The 23,990-nt window shown below is 37.9% G+C and overlaps 5 protein-coding genes across 5 annotated transcripts; 2 read left to right on the forward strand and 3 right to left on the reverse strand.

Annotated features, from left to right (window-relative positions):
• Positions 1-117: 117 nt before the first annotated feature.
• On the reverse strand, positions 118-3,715 carry LOC111009728 (ABC subfamily C protein). The gene is made up of 4 exons (XM_022282920.2): positions 2,453-3,715; positions 2,070-2,260; positions 894-1,103; positions 118-612 (listed from the first exon to the last, which is right to left on the reverse strand). The coding sequence occupies exons 1-4, from the start codon at positions 3,681-3,683 to the stop codon at positions 463-465; spliced, it is 1,782 nt and encodes a 593-aa protein (XP_022138612.1). The 5' UTR covers positions 3,684-3,715; the 3' UTR covers positions 118-462.
• Positions 3,716-6,015: 2,300 nt separating this feature from the next.
• On the forward strand, positions 6,016-7,255 carry LOC111009784 (RING-H2 finger protein ATL2). Its single transcript, XM_022282992.2, has one exon. The coding sequence runs from the start codon at positions 6,225-6,227 to the stop codon at positions 7,071-7,073; it is 849 nt and encodes a 282-aa protein (XP_022138684.1). The 5' UTR covers positions 6,016-6,224; the 3' UTR covers positions 7,074-7,255.
• A 4,234-nt stretch (positions 7,256-11,489) lies between these two features.
• Positions 11,490-12,962, forward strand: LOC148210511 (uncharacterized). Its single transcript, XM_088126332.1, has 2 exons — positions 11,490-12,128; positions 12,726-12,962. Exons 1-2 carry the CDS (start codon positions 11,490-11,492, stop codon positions 12,960-12,962), a joined length of 876 nt encoding a protein of 291 aa, XP_087982458.1.
• Positions 12,963-14,683: 1,721 nt separating this feature from the next.
• LOC111009613 (putative pectinesterase/pectinesterase inhibitor 28) lies at positions 14,684-16,680 on the reverse strand. The gene is made up of 2 exons (XM_022282748.2): positions 15,507-16,680; positions 14,684-15,428 (listed from the first exon to the last, which is right to left on the reverse strand). The coding sequence occupies exons 1-2, from the start codon at positions 16,522-16,524 to the stop codon at positions 14,737-14,739; spliced, it is 1,710 nt and encodes a 569-aa protein (XP_022138440.1). The 5' UTR covers positions 16,525-16,680; the 3' UTR covers positions 14,684-14,736.
• Positions 16,681-19,608: 2,928 nt separating this feature from the next.
• Positions 19,609-21,609, reverse strand: LOC148210512 (putative pectinesterase/pectinesterase inhibitor 21). The gene is made up of 2 exons (XM_088126646.1): positions 20,495-21,609; positions 19,609-20,416 (listed from the first exon to the last, which is right to left on the reverse strand). Exons 1-2 carry the CDS (start codon positions 21,480-21,482, stop codon positions 19,698-19,700), a joined length of 1,707 nt encoding a protein of 568 aa, XP_087982772.1. The 5' UTR covers positions 21,483-21,609; the 3' UTR covers positions 19,609-19,697.
• Positions 21,610-23,990: the final 2,381 nt, after the last annotated feature.

Below are 23,990 nucleotides of genomic sequence, written 5' to 3' on the forward strand. Positions count from 1 at the left end.
ATCCTATAAATAATTTCACAACTACCATTTTTTTTTAAAGAATATTACATTTATTAAAAAGTGGAACTCCAATGATGTATCTCGAGTCTTGGCAAAAATTTTAATAAGATTTTGAAATGAATGAAGAAAATATTTTTATTTAATTTAAGAATAATGTTTCACCATCTATCTTCTTCATCTAACTGACCAAAATTTCAAACATGTTGAACATGATACAATAAAACAAAACCATCTGGGGTGGGAGTGAAATTCAATTCTGTGGTAAATTTGACTCACTCGACTTGACTAAATCAGAAAACTTCTAAAAGATGCTCATGAATTTCCTCCAATGAATTTCAAAATCATCGTGAAATCCAGGTAGATGGTGGTTCCATCTGCACGATGAACTCCATCTTTGGTTTGATGGCTGTATTTGCGAGGGATCGAGTGCGGTATTTGAACGTTTTTCTGTGTATCTGGTTCCTATATGGGATGTAGGGAAATGACATTCTCATTTCGCTCGACCAAAGCATGCAAAGCCATCTCGACATCAGCGAACGGTTGCCCGACATAGAGTTGCAGCTGACCCTTCTTCACAACAATAATCTTATTTGTATTGACTTTCTCGAGCTCCTACAAAATCGCCATACAAGGATGTTAAGCCTTTCTTCATGTTCATCGTGTTATAACTTTTACATGTTGTTGATGAACTAATAACAAACCACAAGCTCACTTTGACAGGATGATTGAAGTAAGAAAATGTTCTCATTGCTTACACCTAATCATTCTGTGACTGAATTTCTCAAATCTTTGCTCTATCCATATATACTTATTGTATGAAGTGATTCTATTTACATGAAAATTTGTAATGCAAGAGAAACTAGATATCATGCTATTGAAGAAAGAATTCTTACTTTTGTAGCTAGAGGAACAATGTCCGCTGTGAAATTTCCGAGCTCTTCAAAAAATGATTCTAGTAGATAACAAAAGTTATTGGCATCAGCTCGGTCTTCAAAAGCAACCGTATATGTAGATTCTCCAGTGTCTCGTGACTTGGAAGGAATCTTTAAGGTGAAAAGTCCATCTAGTTCTTCATCATCGGAACCTCGATGCATAAAAATAACCTGTCATGTAATACATTTTGAGGTTAAAAAGAGATTATGGTGTTCAAAAACAACTTTCTGCACTTCAAGCTTCGAACTAAGAGAACAACAATTTAAATATGGAGATTTCGAAAATCACTTCCAATAAGTTTGACCTACATTTCCATTGTTTTGAAGCATTTAATTTACTCAGAAGAACACAACTCAATAATTAGCATTATTTCTTTCGAGACCCATCAAACCTTTTCCATAACCAAACTTCATATCTTGAATCAAGCAAGACGAATACAAAATACGAAAAAACAGCCACAAAAACCACAGTAGAGTGTCAATGTAGATCATTTTACAACTCCGCCAAAACCAGTGATAATCATTACCAAGGACTGAAAATCCCTTCTATCTAACATTGGAGCCCTTCAACTAAATTCATTTTTAGATAGAACAAGTTGATACAATATCAGTTGAATAAAATTTAAGGTCCCATTTAATAATCATTTTGTTTTTGGTTTTATGTTTTTTAAAATTAAGCTTGTAAACACTATTTCCGTTCATGTATTTTTATCTTTTGCTATCTACGAGGCTAAATTTTGAAAACTAAGAAAAATAGTTCTCAAGAATCTTGTTTTTGTTTTTGAAATATGACATTCAAATTTTTAGAAAAAAATGAAAATAAACTAAAGAAAAATTGTGAGCGAACAAGCAAAATTTTCCAAAATAGAAAACAAAATACAAAATGGTCATCAAACAGGGTCTAAATATTTGAAATACTCATACATAATCTCAACAAATAACTACAATATTAACTAACCTCGTGTTATCTCTCATAAATAATCTCAACTAATAACTACAATATTAACTAACCTTGCATTATCTCGGTATAGGGAACGAATACCAACATCCATATGTCACTTTTGTAGTGTCTTCATAAATAAAACCATGCCATTGAGAAGAAAATAAGTATATACAACAAAGTTTTTTTTTACTTACAAGAACGTAAGGAAGATTCAACCACCATAAATCAGCTTCCTTATTTGATTGTTTGCTTCTACCTTCGTGTGCCTTAGATTTCTTTCCAGCAAAACTGTCGTTTTGACCCACTGAAGGAGGCATTTTCACCCCTAAATCTCTTGAATTCTGTGACTTTGATTTCTCAGCGGAAGAAGTCTCCTGAAAGACACCTAAAAACTTAAGAAACAAACCATAATTATTTCTTACGACAAAGGAATAGAAAAAATAAGTTCTGAACAAGTATAATCAAAAGTTGAGAAGAAGAAACTATTGTACCAACATGGTAAAAAATGATTAATGATTGCAAACAACCAGCTTTAAACTTTAAACCAAACAAATGTCATGTAATTTAGAGACATTACCATTATTTGGTTTGTTCTTCAAACCCTTTATTTTGGTTTCTGAAGTCTTTCTATCACTTCGTGGTTGCAAAACCGATTCATCGTTGAACATTGCCGAAACGCTTTCTTTGATTTCCTTATCTACCCGCTTTTCTGCATCCTTCACTCCCACATTATCATCATTAAATTTTGCATCTCTAGTTGTTGTACCCTTACTATTTGAGCCACCCTTCTTCCCGTTCGATACAAAACCTTGAAACCCCTTAGGCTTCTTCATTCTATCACCTGAAGAGTTTCTGTATTTTAACTTTTTCTTGAATATTAGACTTTTATTTTGCTCTTCACCATTCAAATCATCCCTTTCAACCTCTTCATCAACATTATCAGACTTGAGCAAATAGCTTACCGGTGACTCCGGTATCCTTTCTCTGGTGGAATTTAGCCTCTTCTGTAACTTAACAAGTCGTGAATCAACCTCTTTCTCAATGCCAATCTTAGCCCTGGAAATTACATTTCTATCCTCCGTGCCATCGTTCCCAAAATCATCAGAGATTTTACTTTTCTCCTCCTTCCTTGCTTCCCTAGCCATTGACCTAATCTCTTCAATTTTTTCCCTCATTTTCGACTCCTCCAAATAAACCAATTTGCTCGCTTTGGATCCGAAATTTCCATGGACGATTCTCTCATTTCCATTCAGCAACACTTCTCTTCGGCTTTTGCTCTTAAGACTCGAGCCTTCGTCTGAATTATTATCTTCCTTAATTGAATTACCATATCCTAAAACCCACACAGTACAGATAGTCTGAAACGCAAAAATAGCGAGAAAGTAAACACCAAACCTGAGAAAACTTCCCCAAGAGAAGTTCGCAACATCAAAATTAAGCAACGAGGCAGTGTTGGAGCCCTCGGAGAGTCGAGATTCACCGTCCACGGTTGTGGAGGAAGGGCAACATTCCGCCGGAGATGAAACCTCGGTCTCAACGCCGGCAGGTCCTGAGATTTCCGACGATTCGATTTGGAGTGCGGAGTCGGTCGGAGGAAGATTGGGAAGGATGGGAGTGACAGTGAACGGGGAAGGTTTAGTTAGGGTTTTGAGAATTTTGATGCGCAGATGATTTTTCCTTCGTGTGAGCTTCGAAGGAGATGAAGGGGAAATGGAAGCTGAAACTAAAAGCAGCGGTTTGGTTCTGTAGATGGCGAATTGGTTGCGAGGAATGGAGAAGGAAACGGCGGAGCCGTACGTACCCGCCATATTCAGCGGAGAGGGAAGCTCGTGAAGTGAAAGTGAGGTTTGAATTTCTGGTAAACAATGGCGTAAGAACAAGATGGGCCTGGGCCCATTTCAAAAAGTCAGAAGTGGCCCAAGCCCAACCTAAAAGGATAGACCCAGACCAAAATCACAAGCCCAAATAAGTGTGGGTTGTCTCCATTTACACGGTAAAAATGAAAAATAGCTAAACGTTCGTTAGACTTTAAATAATAATAATAAAAAAAAATTTAGATTTTAGATTTTTTTTTTTTTACTTAGGTTTAAAAAATACTCCTAAAAGTTTTGACCTGAATCTAAAACAATGTGACATTTAATATTGAAGCTTCTCTCAATTCTCTAGTCAATTTTGTTATTTCTCTTTTGTGTGCTTATCTATTATCTACCCACTTGACCTAGTACAATAATTTCTTCTATAATTTCTTTTTTTTAGACTTAATCTAGAAAAACTACTACATTAATTGTCACGTCGTTCCAAATTATGCACCGTGAAACTTGAGTTCTATCCCGCGGCAAAAATTGGTGACAAAATTGAAGAAGGATTAGAGATTTTATCCGATAATTAGAGATTTTATTTATTTTATTTGAAGCCCTAAACCGATTCAAATTGAATCGACCCAAACCGACCTATAATTCTATATAAATAACTCTTTAATTTGTACAAGTGAATCCTAGTAAGCAGCCACATCAGATTTCTATTAAATCTTAACCTAATTTTTTAAGGACGGGGCTAAATTGTAACCAATTCTAAAGTACATGGATTAAATTATTAGTTTTGAAAGTTAAGGGACTAAATCGTTATTTTAATTAAAGTCTAGAGACCAACTATGTTTTTTAACCATAAATAAATTTGATGGCAATACTTTACGGCTGACTATTAAGCTATATTCATATTTTCATGTTAAATGTAGGTTTTTAAATTAAAGAGTTCCATAAGCTCAACATATCCTTTTGTGTATTGTTGAACACTAACATTAAAATGATTTTGCATCTTTAGATTTCAGATTTAGATATCTTGAACAAGTATGCTTGCTCCATCATTTAATTCTATCACGTTGCTTTGAGTATTACTTTGAAAAATGGATTGATTAAGTAGACTCGAGGGAAAGTATTATAACTTTAATTTTTTTTATATATAATTTTGTTAATCTAAGATGAATTAAGAAAGGGAAAACTTTGTTGGTTAGAATTAACATTAGGACTAAAGAGAAGTAACAATTTCATCAAATAAGAGATTCTCTAGCCATATTCTCTAAGTCATATGATATTCGATCCTATTTGTTTCTCTACAAACTTGTTTAAAATAAAAGAAGAGACATATTTTTGATGTCTTGAATCGTGTTTGCTTCATATTGTCATTCTATTTCCTCTCGAGTCCTACCGGAGCGGTGCCCATGTGGGAAGATTGTTTGGATTTACCTCAAACATCTTTTGCAAGCGCATTTAAGTGCCTTTCATTATAAATCATTTCACCGACTATCCATGTGGGACAAAAAAAAATAATCTGATAAACCATTTTTTACATTTCCAACACCTGCCGATAACAGAGAAGATATAAAATATCTCGTTGTACCTACCTTTCACCTAGAAATTCTAGACTTCCTATTTCGATTAATTAATATTAACGGCTATATTATAAACTAGAAAAGTTAAGATCTCCACCCATCTAATCTAACGGTTGAATTTAAACAAATTTACAACAGCGGAAGAATGCGTTATTGGACAGAGATCCAAAACTTTTGACAAATCAAGTGGGTCCAGGAAGTGATACCCCAGCCCAAATTTGTGGGCCTACGGAAGGTACGTTCCAACCATCTGCTAATGCCTTTTCTATCCAAATTTTCCCAACTATCAAATATAGTTTGATTATTTTTTAAAAGGAAAAGTAGCATAAGACAAGAAATCCAGATTCATGGTATTATAATTTTCTAATCAAATAATATTTTTTCCATAAAAATTTGTCCAAAACAGAAGGGTCCATAGTCTATTGCAATGGTTCTATTTTCCAGATCCCAATACAACTCAATTATTTAATTCATTTCCAAAATCAGATTATTTTCGCCTTTCCTGTCGTAAATCAAGAGATCGACATGAAAAAAAAATTAATCAGAATAAATTATTAATTTATCAGCTAAAATAAAAAAAAATATTTTACTTAAAAATTATTTTAAAAGTATTAGTCAATATAGTTTGTTTTGCCTACACCACTACTGCCAAATCCACTTCACCAGTAAATTCAAATAATTGTTACAATATTAAAAAAGAAAAAAAGTGGAAAATAATATTAAATAGGGCCAGAGATTAAAATAATTCAACTGTAATTTAAATCTGCTTGACCTACATACAGAAGACGCCCAAAAACAAGCAAGGTCGGAGCGAAACCACTGCGAAGTTTCCTTCCCATTTTCCTTCGTCCTTCTGACAAATTTATTATTTCCTTTTTTTTTCCCTTCTCAAAATTCATAAATTTCCTCTTTATTTTCTCTCGCTCCGGCCCCAATTACGCCGGAGGAACTCTGCTCTTCAATGGCCGACGACGATGATGACGGATTCTTTTCTCCTCCGTCGTACAAACGCTACGCTCTCAGCGGCAAAATTATGCTCGGCGCAATTATTGTACTGTTGTTTGTCGTTATCCTCATGATTTGTCTCCACCTCTACGTCCGATTATACCTCCTCTCCTCCAACCGCCGGCAAGCCCCCCGCCGCCGCCGCCACCGCCGCGCGCACTTTGTATTTACCGCTGAGCCCCGACACGCCGCCGCCGCCGCCGCTCCGTCGCGTGGTTTGCCGCAGTCGATTCTCAAATCCCTACCCGTTTTCGTTCATTCAGCGAAGCCCGACCCGGATCCGATTTGTTGCGCGGTTTGCTTGTCGGAGTTTGAAGAGAACGAAATCGGGCGTATTATCCCCAAATGTAAACACAGTTTTCACGTGGGCTGTATAGATATGTGGTTTTATTCGCACGTGACCTGCCCGCTTTGTAGATCCGAAGTGCAACCGGAAACCGGGTCGGATAATCCGCCCGACGTATCCGTATCTATTCATGACCCGGATATACCCGAACCGGGTCCGAGTTCTGGATCTACCAGAAGCGGAGAAGAACCGGGTTGTCCTTCTCCGTCTGAGTTGCCGTCATTGGTGGAGCTGGTGGTAGCGTCGTCCGAGGAGTCGATATCTGAGGAAGGACTACGGCAAATTGACGACATGTCGGTTCACGGCACCTCTAGGACAACGGCGAATTTCGTGAAGTCGTTGTCGTTCAAGAGAATCCTCTGTAGGGATAAACGGGACGGAGTTTCTCCGTCGGAAAACGCCACGGAGGAACGGGATCTTGAGAAGGAGGAGATTGAGGCGGCGCGTTCAGTGAGTTGACTCGGTGGGTGGAAAGATGGATAGCGGTTCTGTGACGGAACTCGTTTTGACTTTGTAAATATCTTTTAAGGATGTAAACTAAAATACAAATATGGATTTTTGTAGATTTCTTATTGTTTTCGCATTTTTAAAAATTCATCCATGTTACTTTTTTTCTTTTTAAGTTATTACAACTTTGTGTTTTTGGTTCTTAACCATTTATTATATTAAACCAAAGAAAATTTTAACTATTTTTTATATTAACAAAATTAAAATTTAGATACATGTAAACCACACATTTTTTTAACTTCAAAAACATAAATTTAGGATGCACCATGTTTTATTCGTAATTTTTATACTTTCGCCTATGAGTTTTAAAATTAGCATAATGTTGCATAGGTAACTATATCAACAATAATGTACTTAAAAAAAAACAAAAAAACTATATGAACAATAATTGAAAACAAAATATACACCACACAATTTACAAGATAAATGATAACTAAAAAAGGGAAAAAAAATCTAACATAGGAACGGTTTGGGAAAGGAAATTGTTTTCGAGGTGAGGGACTTAGCCATTTTCTTGACCAATATAATTATTAGGCGGTCCGATATGTACGACCCGTACCAATATTCATGGGGTTCCATCTCAAAACCAATTGGCAATGAGAGGAGTAGCCCATGTCTATTATAAACCATTGTTAAGTCTCTTCTCTTTTCAATGTGGGATCTTTAACAACCCGACAGGTTCAACCTATAATATGAAAAGGGTAACCGCCGGTCGTGAGATCTGGACCCCGCACCTATAAATAGAGAGCTTCATTCTTATCCCAAATATCAAATTTCTCCTCGAACTTACTATTAAGTCTGAACTGTTTATTGACTTGAATGTCAAAGATTTTGCCCTCTTGTGCAGGTCTATCCATTGTGCAATGAGTCAGCGAGTCTCGGTTTGACCTTGACTAAGGTTTGACCTCATTCATTTTCTTACATAAACATTTGGTCCGTCTGTGGGGAATGACACTTCAAGTCATTCCCATCATCAAGTATCGGAGATGGTTCAACCAACGAACTCCGCTGAAATACCTAGCCATCCCAGTCGCCGAGTCCTGAATGACGACAATGGCCCAAAGCATGAAGTGAATGCTAAGGCTGTTGGGGATTAGGTTCAGGGGAATCGTGGGATCGATCAACCCCGCAGGTCAACTCGCAACGTGAATCCGTCCCTTCCTCCGACTCATCCACGACCGAGCAAGACCCACCGCAATCGAGGTGAGACATCTAAGAAAGTGGCGCGTAAGTCTTCTCAAGCAGCAAATCTGGAGGACTTTGCCACCCTCCAACATGAGCTCGATGACATGCGTACTTAGGTGCGGACTATGGAAGAGACTTATAATGAGTTAATGCGAGCCAATCGCACGTGAACTCATTCACGGGTCCAAAGGGATGGGGAGAACCAGCACTACGAAGGCGAGACCAGGGATCCTCCTCTACACCATGAGAATGACGATCTGCACCCATTGATAATGATGGGGCTTATTACAGTTGCCTAGAGGGCGACCTGAGGAAAGTTCTTCTCAACAACAAGAAGAAGAACTCCGCCTTACGAGGTGTGGACGTCTCTCCTTCTTGCTCGTAGAAAAACTCGAACTCGAAGGCCCAATCTTGTTATACTCTGATTGTAGTTAAAGAAGTTATCACAAGGGAAGAGTTCGATCTGATGAAAAGCAAGTTCGATGCTCAGGTCGAAGCTCTTAAGCAGAGGTGCGAAAAGAAAGAAAGTGTGTTCGATGATGGCGAGATGGGAGAATCTCCATTCACCTCGGACATCGTAGAAGCACCAATACCTGCCAAATTCAAGACGCTCGCTATAAAACCTTACGATGGGTTTAAGAACCCAAAAGATTATGTGGAGGTCTTCGAAGGCCTCATGGATTTCTAGGCAGCATTCGATGCCATCAAGTACCAAGCATTCCAGATAGCTCTAATGGGAGTGCTCGGCTCTGGTACAGGAGGCTGTCGGCAAGGTCAATCTTGACCTATAGTCAGCTAAGGAAGGAGTGTTGGGAAATTATTGGTCCTGTATAATTTCCCTACCACAGAAAATATCCAACACAACCAAAAATATGCAAATAGGAAGAAAAGCAGTAAAGAACAACAAAACGACGTAGCAAAATTAAACTGGTTCACCACTAAGGGCTACGTCTAAATTCACTAATAATTTTTAAAAGAATTAGATACAAAACTCTCCTCGGAAATAATATCCCCTAGAGGTCCCAACAAAAGCCCCTGGCTTCTAAGTATTTTAACACAATAATACTTAGAAACATGAATGAAAAAACTCGCAGAATAATCGAGAACAAATTACCCCGAAAATATCGATCTCTATCTACCCTTTCTGTGTTGCCAACACCCGAGCCGCCGCCTCTGAAACTGCTGCAAAAACACCAAAAAACCGCGCTGCCTTTTGTTAGCTTTATGGCTCCAAATATTTTGATGATCACAAACAAAGTATAAACTAACAATTTGAGTGTTTCAAAGTGTCCATACTGTAGAGCTCGAAAAGACAAAACAAATGTCTGTCAAATCATTCAAATCGGAGTTTAAACGAAGAAGTTATGGTCAAAACAAGTTAGGAGAAAAATTCTACGTAGTGGGTGACGTGGACAAATCCTACATGGTGGGTGACATGGACAAGTGGACCGCTTAGAAGTTGACATGTGGTATCAAGAGGACATACTTATGCTGACGTGACATCCAACAATCGAACAAATGAGAAGATGACATGTGGCGCTTTCAATCTCCACAAATCAATTTCCACCAATTTCTCTCAATCTCCTTCATCACTCTCAATCTCCTCAATCACTCACAATCTCAATGATTTCTCAATCTCCACCAATTTCTTTTAATCACCATAATTATGTTTTCATTTCATTTCCTTATCTCACATCTTAATCTATACCATTCATCCTTTGTTGCCCTAAATCCAATGGCCAAAATTTATCATAGAAACTCTATTTAAAGCCACCAAATTTCATCATTCTACACACCAACTATCAAATCAAAATCATTTGTTTTCAAATTCTCCTCTCAACTTTTGCAAAATCTTCATTCTCTCCTACACATAACTTGCTCAATTTTTTTTGTGAGAGATTCATTAGAGTGTGGATTTTTAGCCATTACTTTGGTGCAAAATTTGTGTAATCTACTTTGTTTTTGAATTCTATATTTTCAAATTGGGTTTTGTATTAAGGTGTGGGTGCACCTTGGGTTGTGAGAAAAGTAAATTAGTTGGATCCTGAACCAGTAAAAATGATTTTGGGTTTTTCTTTAGCCTAGAACAAAAAGAGGGTCGATCGGTTTGGTTCTCACCCATTAAGAGAGCCACTGCAGTAAAATAACCAAGAAAGAGTCTTGGGGAGTGGAGTAGGAATTTCCGAACCACTATAAAATTTCTCGGTGTCACCACTCTCTTCTCTTATCTCTTTTAAATTCAGTATTTACCTACTTTGAATCTTGGTAGATTGCATATAGGTTTACTTAAATATTTTGCTCAATGTTTCCTCTTCTTGTTAATCTTCTTTTATTGGTTGCATAATTGTTCATTACTTTAAATTTATTTTTAATTTTCAAAAAGTGGTAAGCAACCCTATTCACCCCCCTCTAGTGTTGCCATTCGATCCTACAATTGGTATCAGAGCAGGTAGCTCATTTTTTTTTAAAAGATTTCTGAAAATTCCATCTTTTTCTAATACTATTTATTATTCTTTTCCGTAAATTTCTTTATTATTGAAGAAGAGTTTAAATTGAGTTTTTGAGCCGATTTTACTAGAAATTAATTTTCCTCAAAAATTGACTTTTAAAAACTATTTTTCTTTCTTCACTCTTGGAAATTTATTTTGTCTAGGAATAAATCTTTGAAATTATTTTGAAATTTAATATCTTTGAAAGTTAACCTTTCTTAATTCTAAATTTATTTTCTTTGAATCTTTTCTTAAAACTTAATTGTTTGAGCTTATGGCAAACATTGGGGTTAATGGATTTAGTGAGGGTCATTCTACCACTAGACCACCTCTTTTTGATGGAAATAATTATACTTGGTGGAAAACTAGGATGATAATTTATTTGATTTCAATTGATTATAACTTGTGGGAAATTGTTTCTAAAGGTCCTTTTATTCCTATTAAGAAAGTTGAGAATGTAGATGTAGCTAAAAATGAAAATGAGTTTAATGATGATGATAAAAGAAAAATATCAATTAATGCTAAAGCCATGAATTGTTTGTTTTGTGCTTTATGTGCTGATGAATTGAATCGAGTATCTGCATGTAACTCTGCTAAAGAAATATGAGATATGCTTGAAGTAACTCATGAAGGAACAAATCAAGTAAAAGAGTCAAAAATTAGCATGCTTGTTCATAATTATGAATTGTTTAAAATGGATGCTAACGAGTCTATTACTGAGATGTTTACTAGATTTACCAATATTGTTAATGCTTTGAAAGGTTTAGGAAAGGAATATACTACAGCTGAGAATGTGAGGAAGATTCTAATATCTCTACCAAAAAGTTGGGAACCCAAAGTGACAGCAATTCAAGAAGCGAAGGATCTCTCAAAACTTCCATTGGAGGAGCTCATTGGATCTCTCATGACGCATGATATAATCATGAAAGGTAATATGGAAGAGGACGTCAAAAAGAAGAAAACCTTGGCATTAAAGTCTACATCCTTCCAAGGGGCTTCTGAAAGTGAGGAAGAACTAAACGAGGAAGAACTTGCCTACCTATCCAAGAGGTTCAAGAAGCATTTCAAGAAGAGGCACTTTCCAAAGAAAACCAACAGTCAAGATGCTAAAGGAGAAAAGAGCACTAGAGACGTCATCATCTGCTACGAGTGCAAAAAGGCTGGACATGTAAGATCTGAATGCCCTCTACTACGTAAATCATCTTCAAGGAGAAACAAGAAGACTATGAAAGCTACTTGGGATGAAAGTGATGAAGGAAGTGATTCTGAAAATGGAGAGGAAGTAGCTAATCTTTGTTTCATGGCTTTTGGAGATGAAGATGACGACGACGAGGTATGTTTTGAAAATCCTTCTTTTGATGAGCTTATGGATGCTTACAACGAGATTAAAGAAGAATTTGAAAAATTAGGTAGCAAATATTTAGCTCTTAAAAAGAAGAATACTAAGCTAGCTCATGAGAACCATGATTTATTAGTTGAGCATGATAGGATAAATAAAGAAAATGAGATGTTTAGAAAAGATCTTGTTATGTCTAAGTCAAATTTGCATGTTTTAAAAGAGGAGTATAAATTATTAGAAGTAAAAAATAAAGATATATCTTCTACTCTTTTGAAGTTTACAAACGGTAAAAAGAACTTAGACATCATGATGGGAAAACAACAAGCTATCTTTGATAAAAGTGACTTAGGCTATAAACCTCATAAAAAATAGAAGAAATTTGTAAACTACTTTGTTAAAGAAACTTCAATGTCTACTACTGTTTGCAATGCATGCGGAAAACTTGGTCATAAACTTTATGCTTGTAACTTGAAGAAAAATGGTGCATTAAATGAAAAGAGATGGATTCCTAAATTTTTGCTTACTAACCCTCAAGGACCCAAACAAGCTTGGGTACCTAAAGTTACATCTTGAGTATCATCTTTCTTCTAGGTATGTTTGAGATCAATAAAGAACAAGTGGTACTTGGATAGTGGATGTTCAAAGCACATGACCGGAGACCACACAAAATTCACGCACCTAGAAATGAAAGATGGAGGATACGTTACCTTTGGCGATAATAAAAGAGGTAAAATCATTGGCAAAGGTAACATAGGTAATGGTTCAAAATTTATGATTGAGAATGTGTTGCTTGTTGATGGCTTAAAGCATGATCTTTTTAAGTATTAGTCAATTATGTGATAAAGGTTATAAAGTAGTATTTAATGATAAAAATTGCATAATTGAAAATGCTTGTGATGGACAAAAGTTGTTTGTAGGAAATAGAGATAAAAATGTTTATACTATTGAATTGAATGACTGCTCCGTTGTTAATAAATGTTTGTCTGCTATGCATGATGATTCTTGGTTGTGGCATAGAATATTAGGTCATGTTAGCATGTATCTGATTTCAAATATTTTCAAGAAATCTCTTGTTCGAGGTCTTCCAAAATTAAATTTTGAAAAAGACAAAGTTTGTGATGCATGTCAAATGGGTAAACAAACTAAGTCATCCTATAAAGCAAAGAAAATGGTTTCTACTTCTAGGCCTTTGCAATTATTACATATGGATCTATTCGGACCTACTAGAGTTGCGAGTCTAAATGGAAAACATTATGCTTTTGTTATAGTTGATGATTTTTTTTGAAACAATTGAATCGTATTATGATTATTGATTTGTCTAGAAAGTATTGTGAAATTACATTGAAAATACTCGAGACAAATAATGTATATCATGGATGGGGGAGGGTGAGGGTACCACAGAAAATACACAAGCATATTATGCCAGCTATAACCAAGGTTCAAAATGTCGAGGTCCTGATTTTACGGACATATTGATGTCGATGGATATTTAGGAAAAAATTATGGAAATTAATAAAAATTATTTTAATTAGTAAATAAAATTTTAATTGTAGCTTAATTAAGTTATAATTGATCACTTTTTATCCATCAAATGTAAAAATATGAGTAACTTACTTATGAAAATGTCGATGCCGATAGAAATGTTGGAACAAGATAACAAAGATTGATGAAAATAATTTGAATTATTAAATTGAAGTTCAACGTTATTTGATTTTATGTTTTATTAATAATTTATAACCAATCTAATATTAGTTACATAATTGAACATATCGATACGATGATTAAATTGAGTTATTAGAATTTGAAAGATAGGTTTGAAAATTTGTAATTAGATTTGAAAATAAAAATACGTGTAAAATTAATAATATAATAAAAATAAATAGATTAATAATAAAAATTTAAATAAATAAATGAATTTAAATAATAATAATAATATTATTATTATTTATATGAAATAAAGGAGAAGAAAGAAATAAGAAAAGAAAAGGAAAAAAAAAAAAAAAAGGAACCCTGTGCCCCATCCATCCCAATTCCCACATCGCTTGGGTACACGGAGGGGGAAGGGAGAACTCCCTATAAAATCCCCCATCCTATAAAGCTTTTTTTTCCTTATTTGTTCAAATATATCTATATATATCATTGAAATATCGAATTTTGATATTTTGACAATATTCAAAATATCGTGGACTATAGTTCCACTCAATAATATAATCTTAAAATTTTAACTATCTTAATTAATTTTGAATATAATATAAACTTGACATATATTATATTATTAGAGATAACAGAAGCAATTTTCACCCCTATTTACCTATTTAAATTAGTGAGTTTTTAGAAATTTTATTTATTTGAGTCCATTAACGAAAATTGAACACAATTCCAATAATTATCTAAGTCTGCAGTTAAACTCTCGATGAAATTGACAGGTTAGAGTTTATATTTTATTGTGGGCAATTTTAACGGCATTATCGTTTACTATATTTTAAAACACATTTTTGCATTATATAGAGCATTATTTATTCACAAATGAGTGGCAAAAGATTAAGAGATGCAAGAAAAAAAAGGGAAAAATGTTAATAATAATTAATTTAAAATTTATTGGTTACATCATGTAAGATGAGTAGGGGATTCCTTTAGGCTTGATCCAAGCGTCACCATCGATGAAGGGTCTCGGGGTGAAATCAACGGCATGTTTCGGTGTGATCTCTTTAATCCCGCGCCACTTCACTCTCTTGCTTTTGTCTGCCCCCGGTCCTGTGTTCTGCAACTCAGCGTAGAACAATGTGTTCAGCCCAAAGTTGCCCATCCACGGTAGCCATCCCTCGGGTTGGATTAGGTCGTCGATTTGAGACTGCATGATGATGGTTCGAGAATATGCCTTCCATGGCCTCCCCAAGTACGCCTTGTTCACGGCTCGGTGCGGGTAGTACGTTGGGTCAGATGTAAAATGACAACCCTGAAACACGAGTGCAGTCGGCTCACGCTTCCCGAGCCGCCCATGAGCCGTCACGATGCACTGCTGGTTGTCCAGTGGCTTTCGGACCACTAGCTTGCAGTTTTGGAAGATGGCGGCTGAGTTTCCAAACACGAAGTCGATGGTGCCAGTGATGACGCAGTCGCGATAGAAATGACGGTGAGTCTGTGCGTACAACGTGTCTTGGTATCCATCCATTCGACAGTTGTAGAAGATCGATCTGTCGGATTGGACTCGCAGCGCCACGGCCTGGTGCTTCGCAGGCCCAGCGCTATTCTCGAAACCCATATCTCTTGCAAAGAAATTGGTACCAATAGTCGCTGCATTTCACAAATTAAATTAATTAATTTTTTTAACGATGATCAGCATATAAATATATCCAGAAAGAAAGGACTTACCGAAGGTGGCGGTCTTGAAAGTTTGAACACCGTCGATGTAGTTGAGGCTACCAGTGACGACGGTTTTGGTGGGGCCATCTCCGTACATGGTGACGTGGGTCATAGCATTCGTAATGACAACAGTTTCCTTATAAATACCGGCCTTGACGTAGATCACAAACGTGACGTTACTCTTTTGGGGAATTTCAACCAAAGCCTCATTAATGGTCTTGTATTTCCCACTTCCGTCCTGCGCTACCACTACGTTGGGCTTAACCGTCACCGGCCCAGCCTGCAACAGTCGCCTATTGGTGTCGCTGACCCATTCTGGGGCGTCGTTTTCGGCCATGAGCCGACGGCCCAATGTGGGAATCTGAAGATTGCCCAAACTGTTGGCCAATTCGGTAACCATGGCTAAACTGTTACTGGTAAGTTGCTGAGACGACTTCAAAAACTGCCTCATTTTCTCGCCCGCTTCGCCGGTGGTGTTCTCGAACCCATCCAAACAAGTGTCCTCGTAGGTCAAGGCACCAGTCAGCCAGATTTTTAAATCGTCAATGAACTCTTTGACTTTGCCCACTTCAAATGTGCCGATTCGTTCGAACGACTCTTTGATGTCGTCGATGGCGTATTCGAGGAGCTCGCGGCAGTTTTGTAAGGCTTGGTTGGCTCGTGGATCTTTGGCCAGCTCTTTCAAAGTCGTGGAGTTTTGAATCGCCGCGTTTATGTGATTCGTGGCTATTTTGAACGCCGACTTGATCAACTCTTTCGGGTCCGTCGCGGTTACGCCCTCCGTCGCAAGGCTTTCTTCGCAAACGTCTTTGTAATCAGTGGGTTGGCAGATGGATTTGATTGATTTTGTCGACGTTGTAATTTGGTGGCCATCGTCGGACTCCGTATCGTGACCGTCATCGTGATCGACGTCGTGAGGGTTACTGACACCGACGGCAACAGCCACCACCATCGCCACCAAGATCAGAGCGGAGACGCTCACGACTGCAATTTTCTTCTTTTTCTGGTCACCAGCATCGCCGGACATAATTGGATGCTAAATAAACAACTTATTAAATGAAAAAAAGGAAGTAATATATATATATATATATATATATATATATATATATATATATATTTAGTTTTAGTTTTTTTTTTTCTTTTCTGAAACAGCAGAGCTGCTGGGGCTTCTCGGTAGATATAAGATTGGTTTGCCCCTTGGGCTCTGGTTTGAAGAGAGTGTGGGAATGAGGTGAATTTATAGTGGGGAAGGGAGGGGTAAAAATGGAAAATATTTTGAATGACAGTCGTTTCTATTACAAAATGGGAGGTCCAACTTTTTTTTCTCCACCCATAGGCTAAATTTGTGGGATTTAAGGTTTGGTTCCATTTTTGGTCGATTTCTTCCCTCGGCTATCCGAACTAAAATGACCAATGAAATTTCTTTACCCTTTTGATTAGTTAAACCCAATAAAAGAAAACTCATTCAAATATTTTTATAAATTATCAAAATGTTACGAAAAGTTTGCTTCACTCCAATAATTGGAGGCAAATTATCACCTCAATTATCATGATTATTCAGATATAAAGATTCAGGTGAACAAGTTTATGCAACTCAACTTGTCGAGCTGAGCCATATCTTATGTAGCTGGTTTTTTTTTTAAGGTACAAACCAGTCGTGAAGAGCATCTATCAGTGCGAAGATAACAGACATGTTCTTTGACAAGACACCCCAATCATAGGTGGTTAGAAAGTAGTTAGAATGCTATTAGAAGTCCCGTAGGGAGTTTGACTTTATGAATAGAGAACCTCGCCTCTAACTCAAGGTACGAGAAATAATATTCTCTTTGAGTATTGATTGGATTGTGTACTGACTTGTACGTAGGAGTGTTAACTCTGTTTTGCATGTCCTTCATACAACGGTGTACTAATCCGAACTGAACTTAATTATTTTGTGATCAAACACTTTTTTTTCTCTTTATAGAAATATTTACAAATATATATATCGAAATATTTTTATGTGAAAATGAGATCTTTTCAATTATATAACATTTAATTATTTTATTTTCAAATCGTTTATTTTCATGATTTATCTCTTCCTTAATTACTATAGCAACGATAGAATCTATATTTTGAGATATATGTCAATTGCCATTAAAATTAGGTTCGTTTTTGGCCTATTAAATATTTTTATTAAGTGCTAAATCTTGTCATTTAATAATTATTGTTTTGTACTTTAGTTGCATATATTTGAAATGTTTCCACATTTCCAAATTTCACAAAATCTCCATTTTCACGAACCATTCTTGAAATTCTCTTCAGCAGCATTTTTGTTCAAGCTCCATCTTTCTGGCGTCATTTTACTTCTCTTTTTCAATTATTTTAGCAACATTATGCACGTGTATCTGTGTATGGATCTCGAAAAATATAATATATGACATTGAATCTTGATTCATAATTCTGATTAATTTTAATGTTCATATTAGTTTTAGCGAGAGTTTATGATTTGTTTCACCAAATAAGTTAAATATCATATTTTGGCACTGAATTTTAATTTTCAATTTTTTTGCGTAAAATAATCAAAATAATAACTTTGGCAAGAAATCTTGATTTTCAACTTGTTCCTTTCGCCAAATAGTGACTAAGAGATAATTTGGTCCCGGCGTGCATCTAGTTTGGTGTTCTAAATAATCACTATTGACCACTATTATAAGGAGACGTGCTACTCTATTAATTTATCTAAAGTCCTAACTGTGAACTAATAAACTTACGTATCGATGTTAGTCTTAACAATCAAAACAGTACAACCAAAACCAATAATCAACAATCGATCATTCGTGTTAGAAGAAAGACTATATGGGTGGAGAATTTGAAAAATGGTGGTAAACAACCTTTCTCTTTCATAAATAGTTTCTTGTAGTATAGAGCTTCCGTTTTTGTAGTATAAAGCTTTCCATTGCAGCAATGAAGTATTGTGCCTATCCACGACGACTCCAATGACTAGCTCGAGTTTAATTCAAGTTTTGATTCGTGTTTACCTAGTCTTTGAGCGCAACCAGAGCTCTTCCCAAGATGGTTGGTGTCAAGCACCAAATCTAAAATTATACCCAAAGCTTGTGTAGAATTTTGCCAACAAATCTCCAAGGACGACACAGCTTCCCAAGTCACTCAATAAAAGGAGGAGCCAAAACCATTCAAAAGGTATACAATCTATGTCACCCACTGCACAAACCAACTACACAAGCTCTCAAGGGCGGATCCAGGGAGGGTGACCCTCGATTTTAAATTAAATACTATGTTGTTGTCGATTTTGTCTAAATCATATCAATTATTTTTATACCAAATTTAAATCTGTAAAATTTGTGACATATGTTTCCAATCTTGCAAGTTTCCTTCTAGCTCACAGAATTGATACTAATCAACTCAAGCTTTCGAGGGCAAACAAAAGAATAAATTCATAGGTAAGAAAATTTCGGCATACGTATTATATATTTTACTAAGCCTTGTCGAAGAATGTAAATAAGGTAGGTGGATGAACCTTCTGCCTTTAATTCTTTTTCTATTTGTTTAGTTTGAACATTTTGACATTTTGGTTGATTATATATATCTTCACCGTAAAATTATATGAAATTACCTCCATTTATTAATAAACTTTTTAATGTATTATACATTTTAGCAAGGCCTGTTGAAGAATAAGTTGATAGTGTGTTAGTTCAATGAACGAAGTGGGATGAACCTTCAGTCATTTCCTTTATCCTTTATTTTCTTAGTTCAATGTGAAGATTCATTTTTACACATCTTTTTTATTATTATAATTATTATTATTATTTTGACGACCACGTCATGGTCTGATTCTGATTCAACATTAGTTTAATTTGATATATTTATCAAAATCAATCATAGGGTAAGAAAAGTGGAATGAACCTTCAGCCTTTTCTTTTTATCCTTTTTTTCTTAGTTCAATGCGATTCATTTTTACACATGTTTTATTATTATTATTATTTTGACAACCAAATATAGTCTGATTCAACATTAGTTTAATTTGATATATTTGTCAAAATCAACCAGAAGGTAAGAAATAATAATTATTACCTTTTCTTTGACTTTGACTTGTACGATATTATTTATCCACTTATTTTAAAATATGGTCGTAGCTTCTCAACCCTATTTATAGGGTCAAAATTTATTGTAGCATCTCACCCCTATTTATAGGGTCAAAATTTATTGTACTGGAGTGCGGCTTCGTTCTAACATCATATTAGATGAGTAGGGAATTCCCTTGTCCTTGATCCAAGCATCGCCGTCGATGAAGGGTTTGGGGGTGAAAGCAAGGATTTGTTGTGGTGTGATCTCCTTAATACCGGCCCAACTAACTCTCTTGCTCTTGTCCGCCCCCGGTCCAGTGTTCTGAAACTCAACGTAGAACAATGTGTCGAGCCCAAAGGTGCCCATCCATGGCAACCATCCCTCGGGTTGGATGAGGTCGTCGATTTGAGACTGCATGATGATGGTGCGAGAATATGCCTTCCATGGCCTCCCCAAGTAGGCCTTGTTCACAGCTCTATGTGGGTAGTAGGCTGGGTCGGACGTGAAGTGGCAGCTCTGGAACACGAGTGCGGTTGGCTCACGCTCCTCGAGCCTGCCTTGGGCTGTCACGATGCACTGTTGGTTGTCCATTGGCTTTCGGACCACGAGCTGGCAATTCTGGAACACGGCCGCGGCGTTTCCAAATACGAAGTCAATGGTGCCAGTGATGACGCAGTCGCGGTAGAATTGACGGTGGGTTTGGGTGTACAGCGTATCTTGGTACCCGTCCATTCTGCAGTTGTAGAAGATCGATCTGTCGGATTGGACTCGCAATGCCACGGCCTGGTGCTTAGTAGGTCCTGCAGAGTTCTCGAAACCCATGTCTCTCGCGAAGAAGTTGGCTCCAATGGCAGCTGCATTTCACAAATCCAAATTAGTTTATTCCAATGGTCTTGAGCATATAGATATAAAGGTACGAAAAAAGAACTTACCGAATGAGGCTGTCTTGAAAGTTTGAATACCGTCAACGTAGTTAAGGCTACCGGTGACGACGGTTTTGGTGGGGCCATCTCCATACATGGTGACGTGGGTCATAGCTTTCGTAATGACAACATGTTCCTCATAAATACCGGCCTTGACATGGATCACAAAGGTGACATTACTCTTTTTGGGAATTTCAGCCAAAGCCTCGTTAATGGTCTTGTATTTCCCACTTCCGTCTTGTGCCACCACCACGTTGGGCTTAACTGCGGGTGGCCCAGCCTGCAACAGCCGCCTATTGGTGTCGCTGACCCATTCCGGGATGCCGTCCTCGCCCATGAGGCGTCGGCCCAATGTTGGAAGCTGAAGATCACCCAAAGTTTTGGACAATTCGGTGACCATGGCTAGACCATTACTGGTCAGTTGCTGAGACGACTTCAAAAACTGCTTCATCTTCTCACCCGCCTCACCGGTGGTGTTCTCGAACCCATCCAAACAAGTGTCCTCGTACGTCATTGCACCACTGAGCCACACTTTCAAATCCTCGACGAACGCTTTGACTTCGCCCATTTGAAATGTGCTGATTCTGTCGAACGACTGTTTGATATCGTCGATGGCGAACTCGAGGAGCTCGCGACAGTTTTGTAAGGCTTGGTTGGCTCGTGGATCTTTAGCCAGCTCTTTCAGAGTCGTGGAGTTTTGAATCGCCCCGTTTACGTAATCCGTGGCGATTTTGAACGCCGACTTGACCAATTCTTTTGGGTCCGTACTGGTTACTCCCTCCTTGGTAAGGCTTTCTTCGCAAATTTCTTTGTAATCAGTGGGTTGGCAAATTGCTTTGATTGCTTTTGTGGACGTTGTAATTTCGCCACTGGATGCTGTATCAGGAGCGGCGCTTTTAGAGTTGGTGACAGCGACAGCCACCACCATCGCCACAAGGACCAGAGCGGAGACGCTCACAATTGCGATTTTTTTCTTTCCACCATCATCGCTAGACATCTTGGACGACGAATAAACAACTTATTGAAAGGGAAAAAAAGGAAAAAAAAGAAGATTTTCTTTTTCTTTTCTGAAACAGCAGAGCTCCCGGGGCTTTTTGGTATATAGAAGATTGGTTTGCCCCTTGGGCTCTGGTTTGAAGAGAGTGTGGAATTGAGATGAATTTATAGTGACGAAGAGAGGGGTAGAAATGGAAAATATTTTGAAGGGCAGTTATTTCTGTTGCCAAATGGGAAGTCCAACTTTTTTTTCTCAATCGAAGGTTGTGCCATTTTTGGGCAATTTCTTTGCTCGGCTTTAGGAACTAAATTGACCAATTTTCTTTGCCCTTTTGATTAGTTAAACTTAACTAAAATAAAACTAACCCAACTAAAATAAAAATTATTTAAATTTTTTTATAAACTATCAAAATGTTACGAAAAACTCATTTCAATTAAATTTAAGGAAGGAAAAAAAACTTGGCTTATTAACATGTTGTTCAAATTTTCATCACAATAATTACTTTTTTTCTTTATAGAAAGATTTACAAATATAAATTAAAATAGTTTTATGTGGGTAACAGTCATAGACGACTACTACGTCCCATGCACACAATTTTATTAAAATTTGAACGTATTAGAAATTATCTTCAAATTAAAATTAAAGAAAAAAATAGGTTACGTGTCTTTCATTGGTCATTTACATTGGATTTAACAAAATTGCGCCCCAAATAAAATTAATTCACAAACTTATTCCACGGTGTTTGGCTCTAAATTCACATAAGTGGAGGTCCAAAATCAAATTTTTCAATAATTTCCGCAATAAGTTGAGCTCGGAAAATATTATTTTTCCAAAAATCTTGTGTCAACCATGAGAAAATCAAATATTTTTAATTATTTTATTTTCAAATTTTTTACTTTCATGATTTATCTTTCTTGTATTTACTATTTTATCCCAATTAATTTTTAAGTTGGACTTTATTTTTGCCCTTCCCAATTTTCAACATTGTTTGGGGAAGGGAATACCCTGGACACGTGGAGGATCCCTATTGGTGCTCCAAGATGGCTCATGAGTCATGCCCAGCTCGGATAGCCGAGCTGGCCGCCACCAACGCCGAAAAATGCTAAGTATGAGGGCCGAGGTGGACCTGACCCAGGTCTGACCTACCGGGGAGCTCGGTATGGGCCGAGATGAGCAACTGTTTGCGGCGTGATTATCGGGCGTAACCGTCGGTCCCGAGATTACCGGGTGTAACCGACGGTCCCGAGATTACCGAATGTAACCGTCGCTAGATTAGCGGGACCACCACCCATAAGTAGAGGACCTCACTCCCCGATCAGGTACGATGATTTCTGGCTTCGAACTAAACTTGGAATCCGACCTATACTAACTTGATCGTCGGAGTGCTCACCTTTTTGTGCAGGTCCGCCCAAGTGTTCAGGTCGATCCGGAGGCCGAGTTCGAGCTACAATCAGGAACACACTGTTGTGCACATCCTTGCATAAACATTTGGCGCCGTCTGTGGGGACGACTGACAATCTAAGTCATCCCAATTCCTTTAAACCAACACGCGAGCGAACATGGTTCAACCAGCGAATTCGACCAATAAGACAGATCGAAGGACTCTAGCTGCCAGCGATGCCCACCAGAGGGAGGTCGGAGCAGCGGCGGTAGAGGGGCAAGGTCACGATGGCCTAGCAACGGAACCCCTCCGCAGGTCGGCACGGATCACCGCGCCTGCCCTACCGCCTGCGCACCTGAGGACGTCCAAGGCCACCCGTGGCCGAGGTGGGACCTCTAAGAAGGCCGCCCGGGGTCCAGCTCCGGCTCCAACAAGCGAGAACTTTGATGCGCTCCAGAGAGAGATGGAGGCAATGCGCACACAAATGCGCTCCATGGAGGCAATGTATAACGAAATGGTGCTAGCTGCAGGCGCAGGGTCCCGATCTGAAAATCGAGTGACGCGCATGGACGTACGCGAGCAAAGGGGTTCCCACCTCGGCCCAGCCGAGGAAGAACGTCCCGAAGACAACGAGAGTGAGGGGTACACTCGCCAGAGGGGAGACCTCCGCGAGCATCTCAACAGAAAGAGAGGCTCGTCTCTCCGAAAAGGGCAGTCACCATCCCGCTCCCACAGGAGCTCCAACCAGCAGGCTGAATCCTCTCACAATCCCGCAGGGATAATCACAAGGGAGGAGTTCGACCAGCTGAGGGGGAGCTCGATGCTCAGGTGGAGGCCTTAAAGGCCAAATGTGAGCAGAAAGACGATTCACTGAACAACGGCGACTTGGTAGAATCGCCTTTCACCTCGGACGTTTTGGAAGCACCAATCCCTCCGAAGTTCAAAGCTCCTACCGTGAAGCCTTATGACGGGACGAAGGACCCCAAGGACTATGTTGAGGTCTTTGAAGGCCTCATGGACTTCCAAGCGGCATCAGACGCAATCAAATGCCGCGCCTTTCAGATCGCGCTTACTGGCAGCGCGCGATTGTGGTACCGGAGACTGCCAGCCAAGTCGATCTCGACCTA

Source organism: Momordica charantia (assembly GCF_013281855.1).
Source record: "Momordica charantia cultivar OHB3-1 chromosome 7 unlocalized genomic scaffold, Mcharantia_2.0 BLBB01000007.1, whole genome shotgun sequence".
In the NCBI taxonomy this organism is placed as follows: domain Eukaryota; kingdom Viridiplantae; phylum Streptophyta; class Magnoliopsida; order Cucurbitales; family Cucurbitaceae; genus Momordica; species Momordica charantia.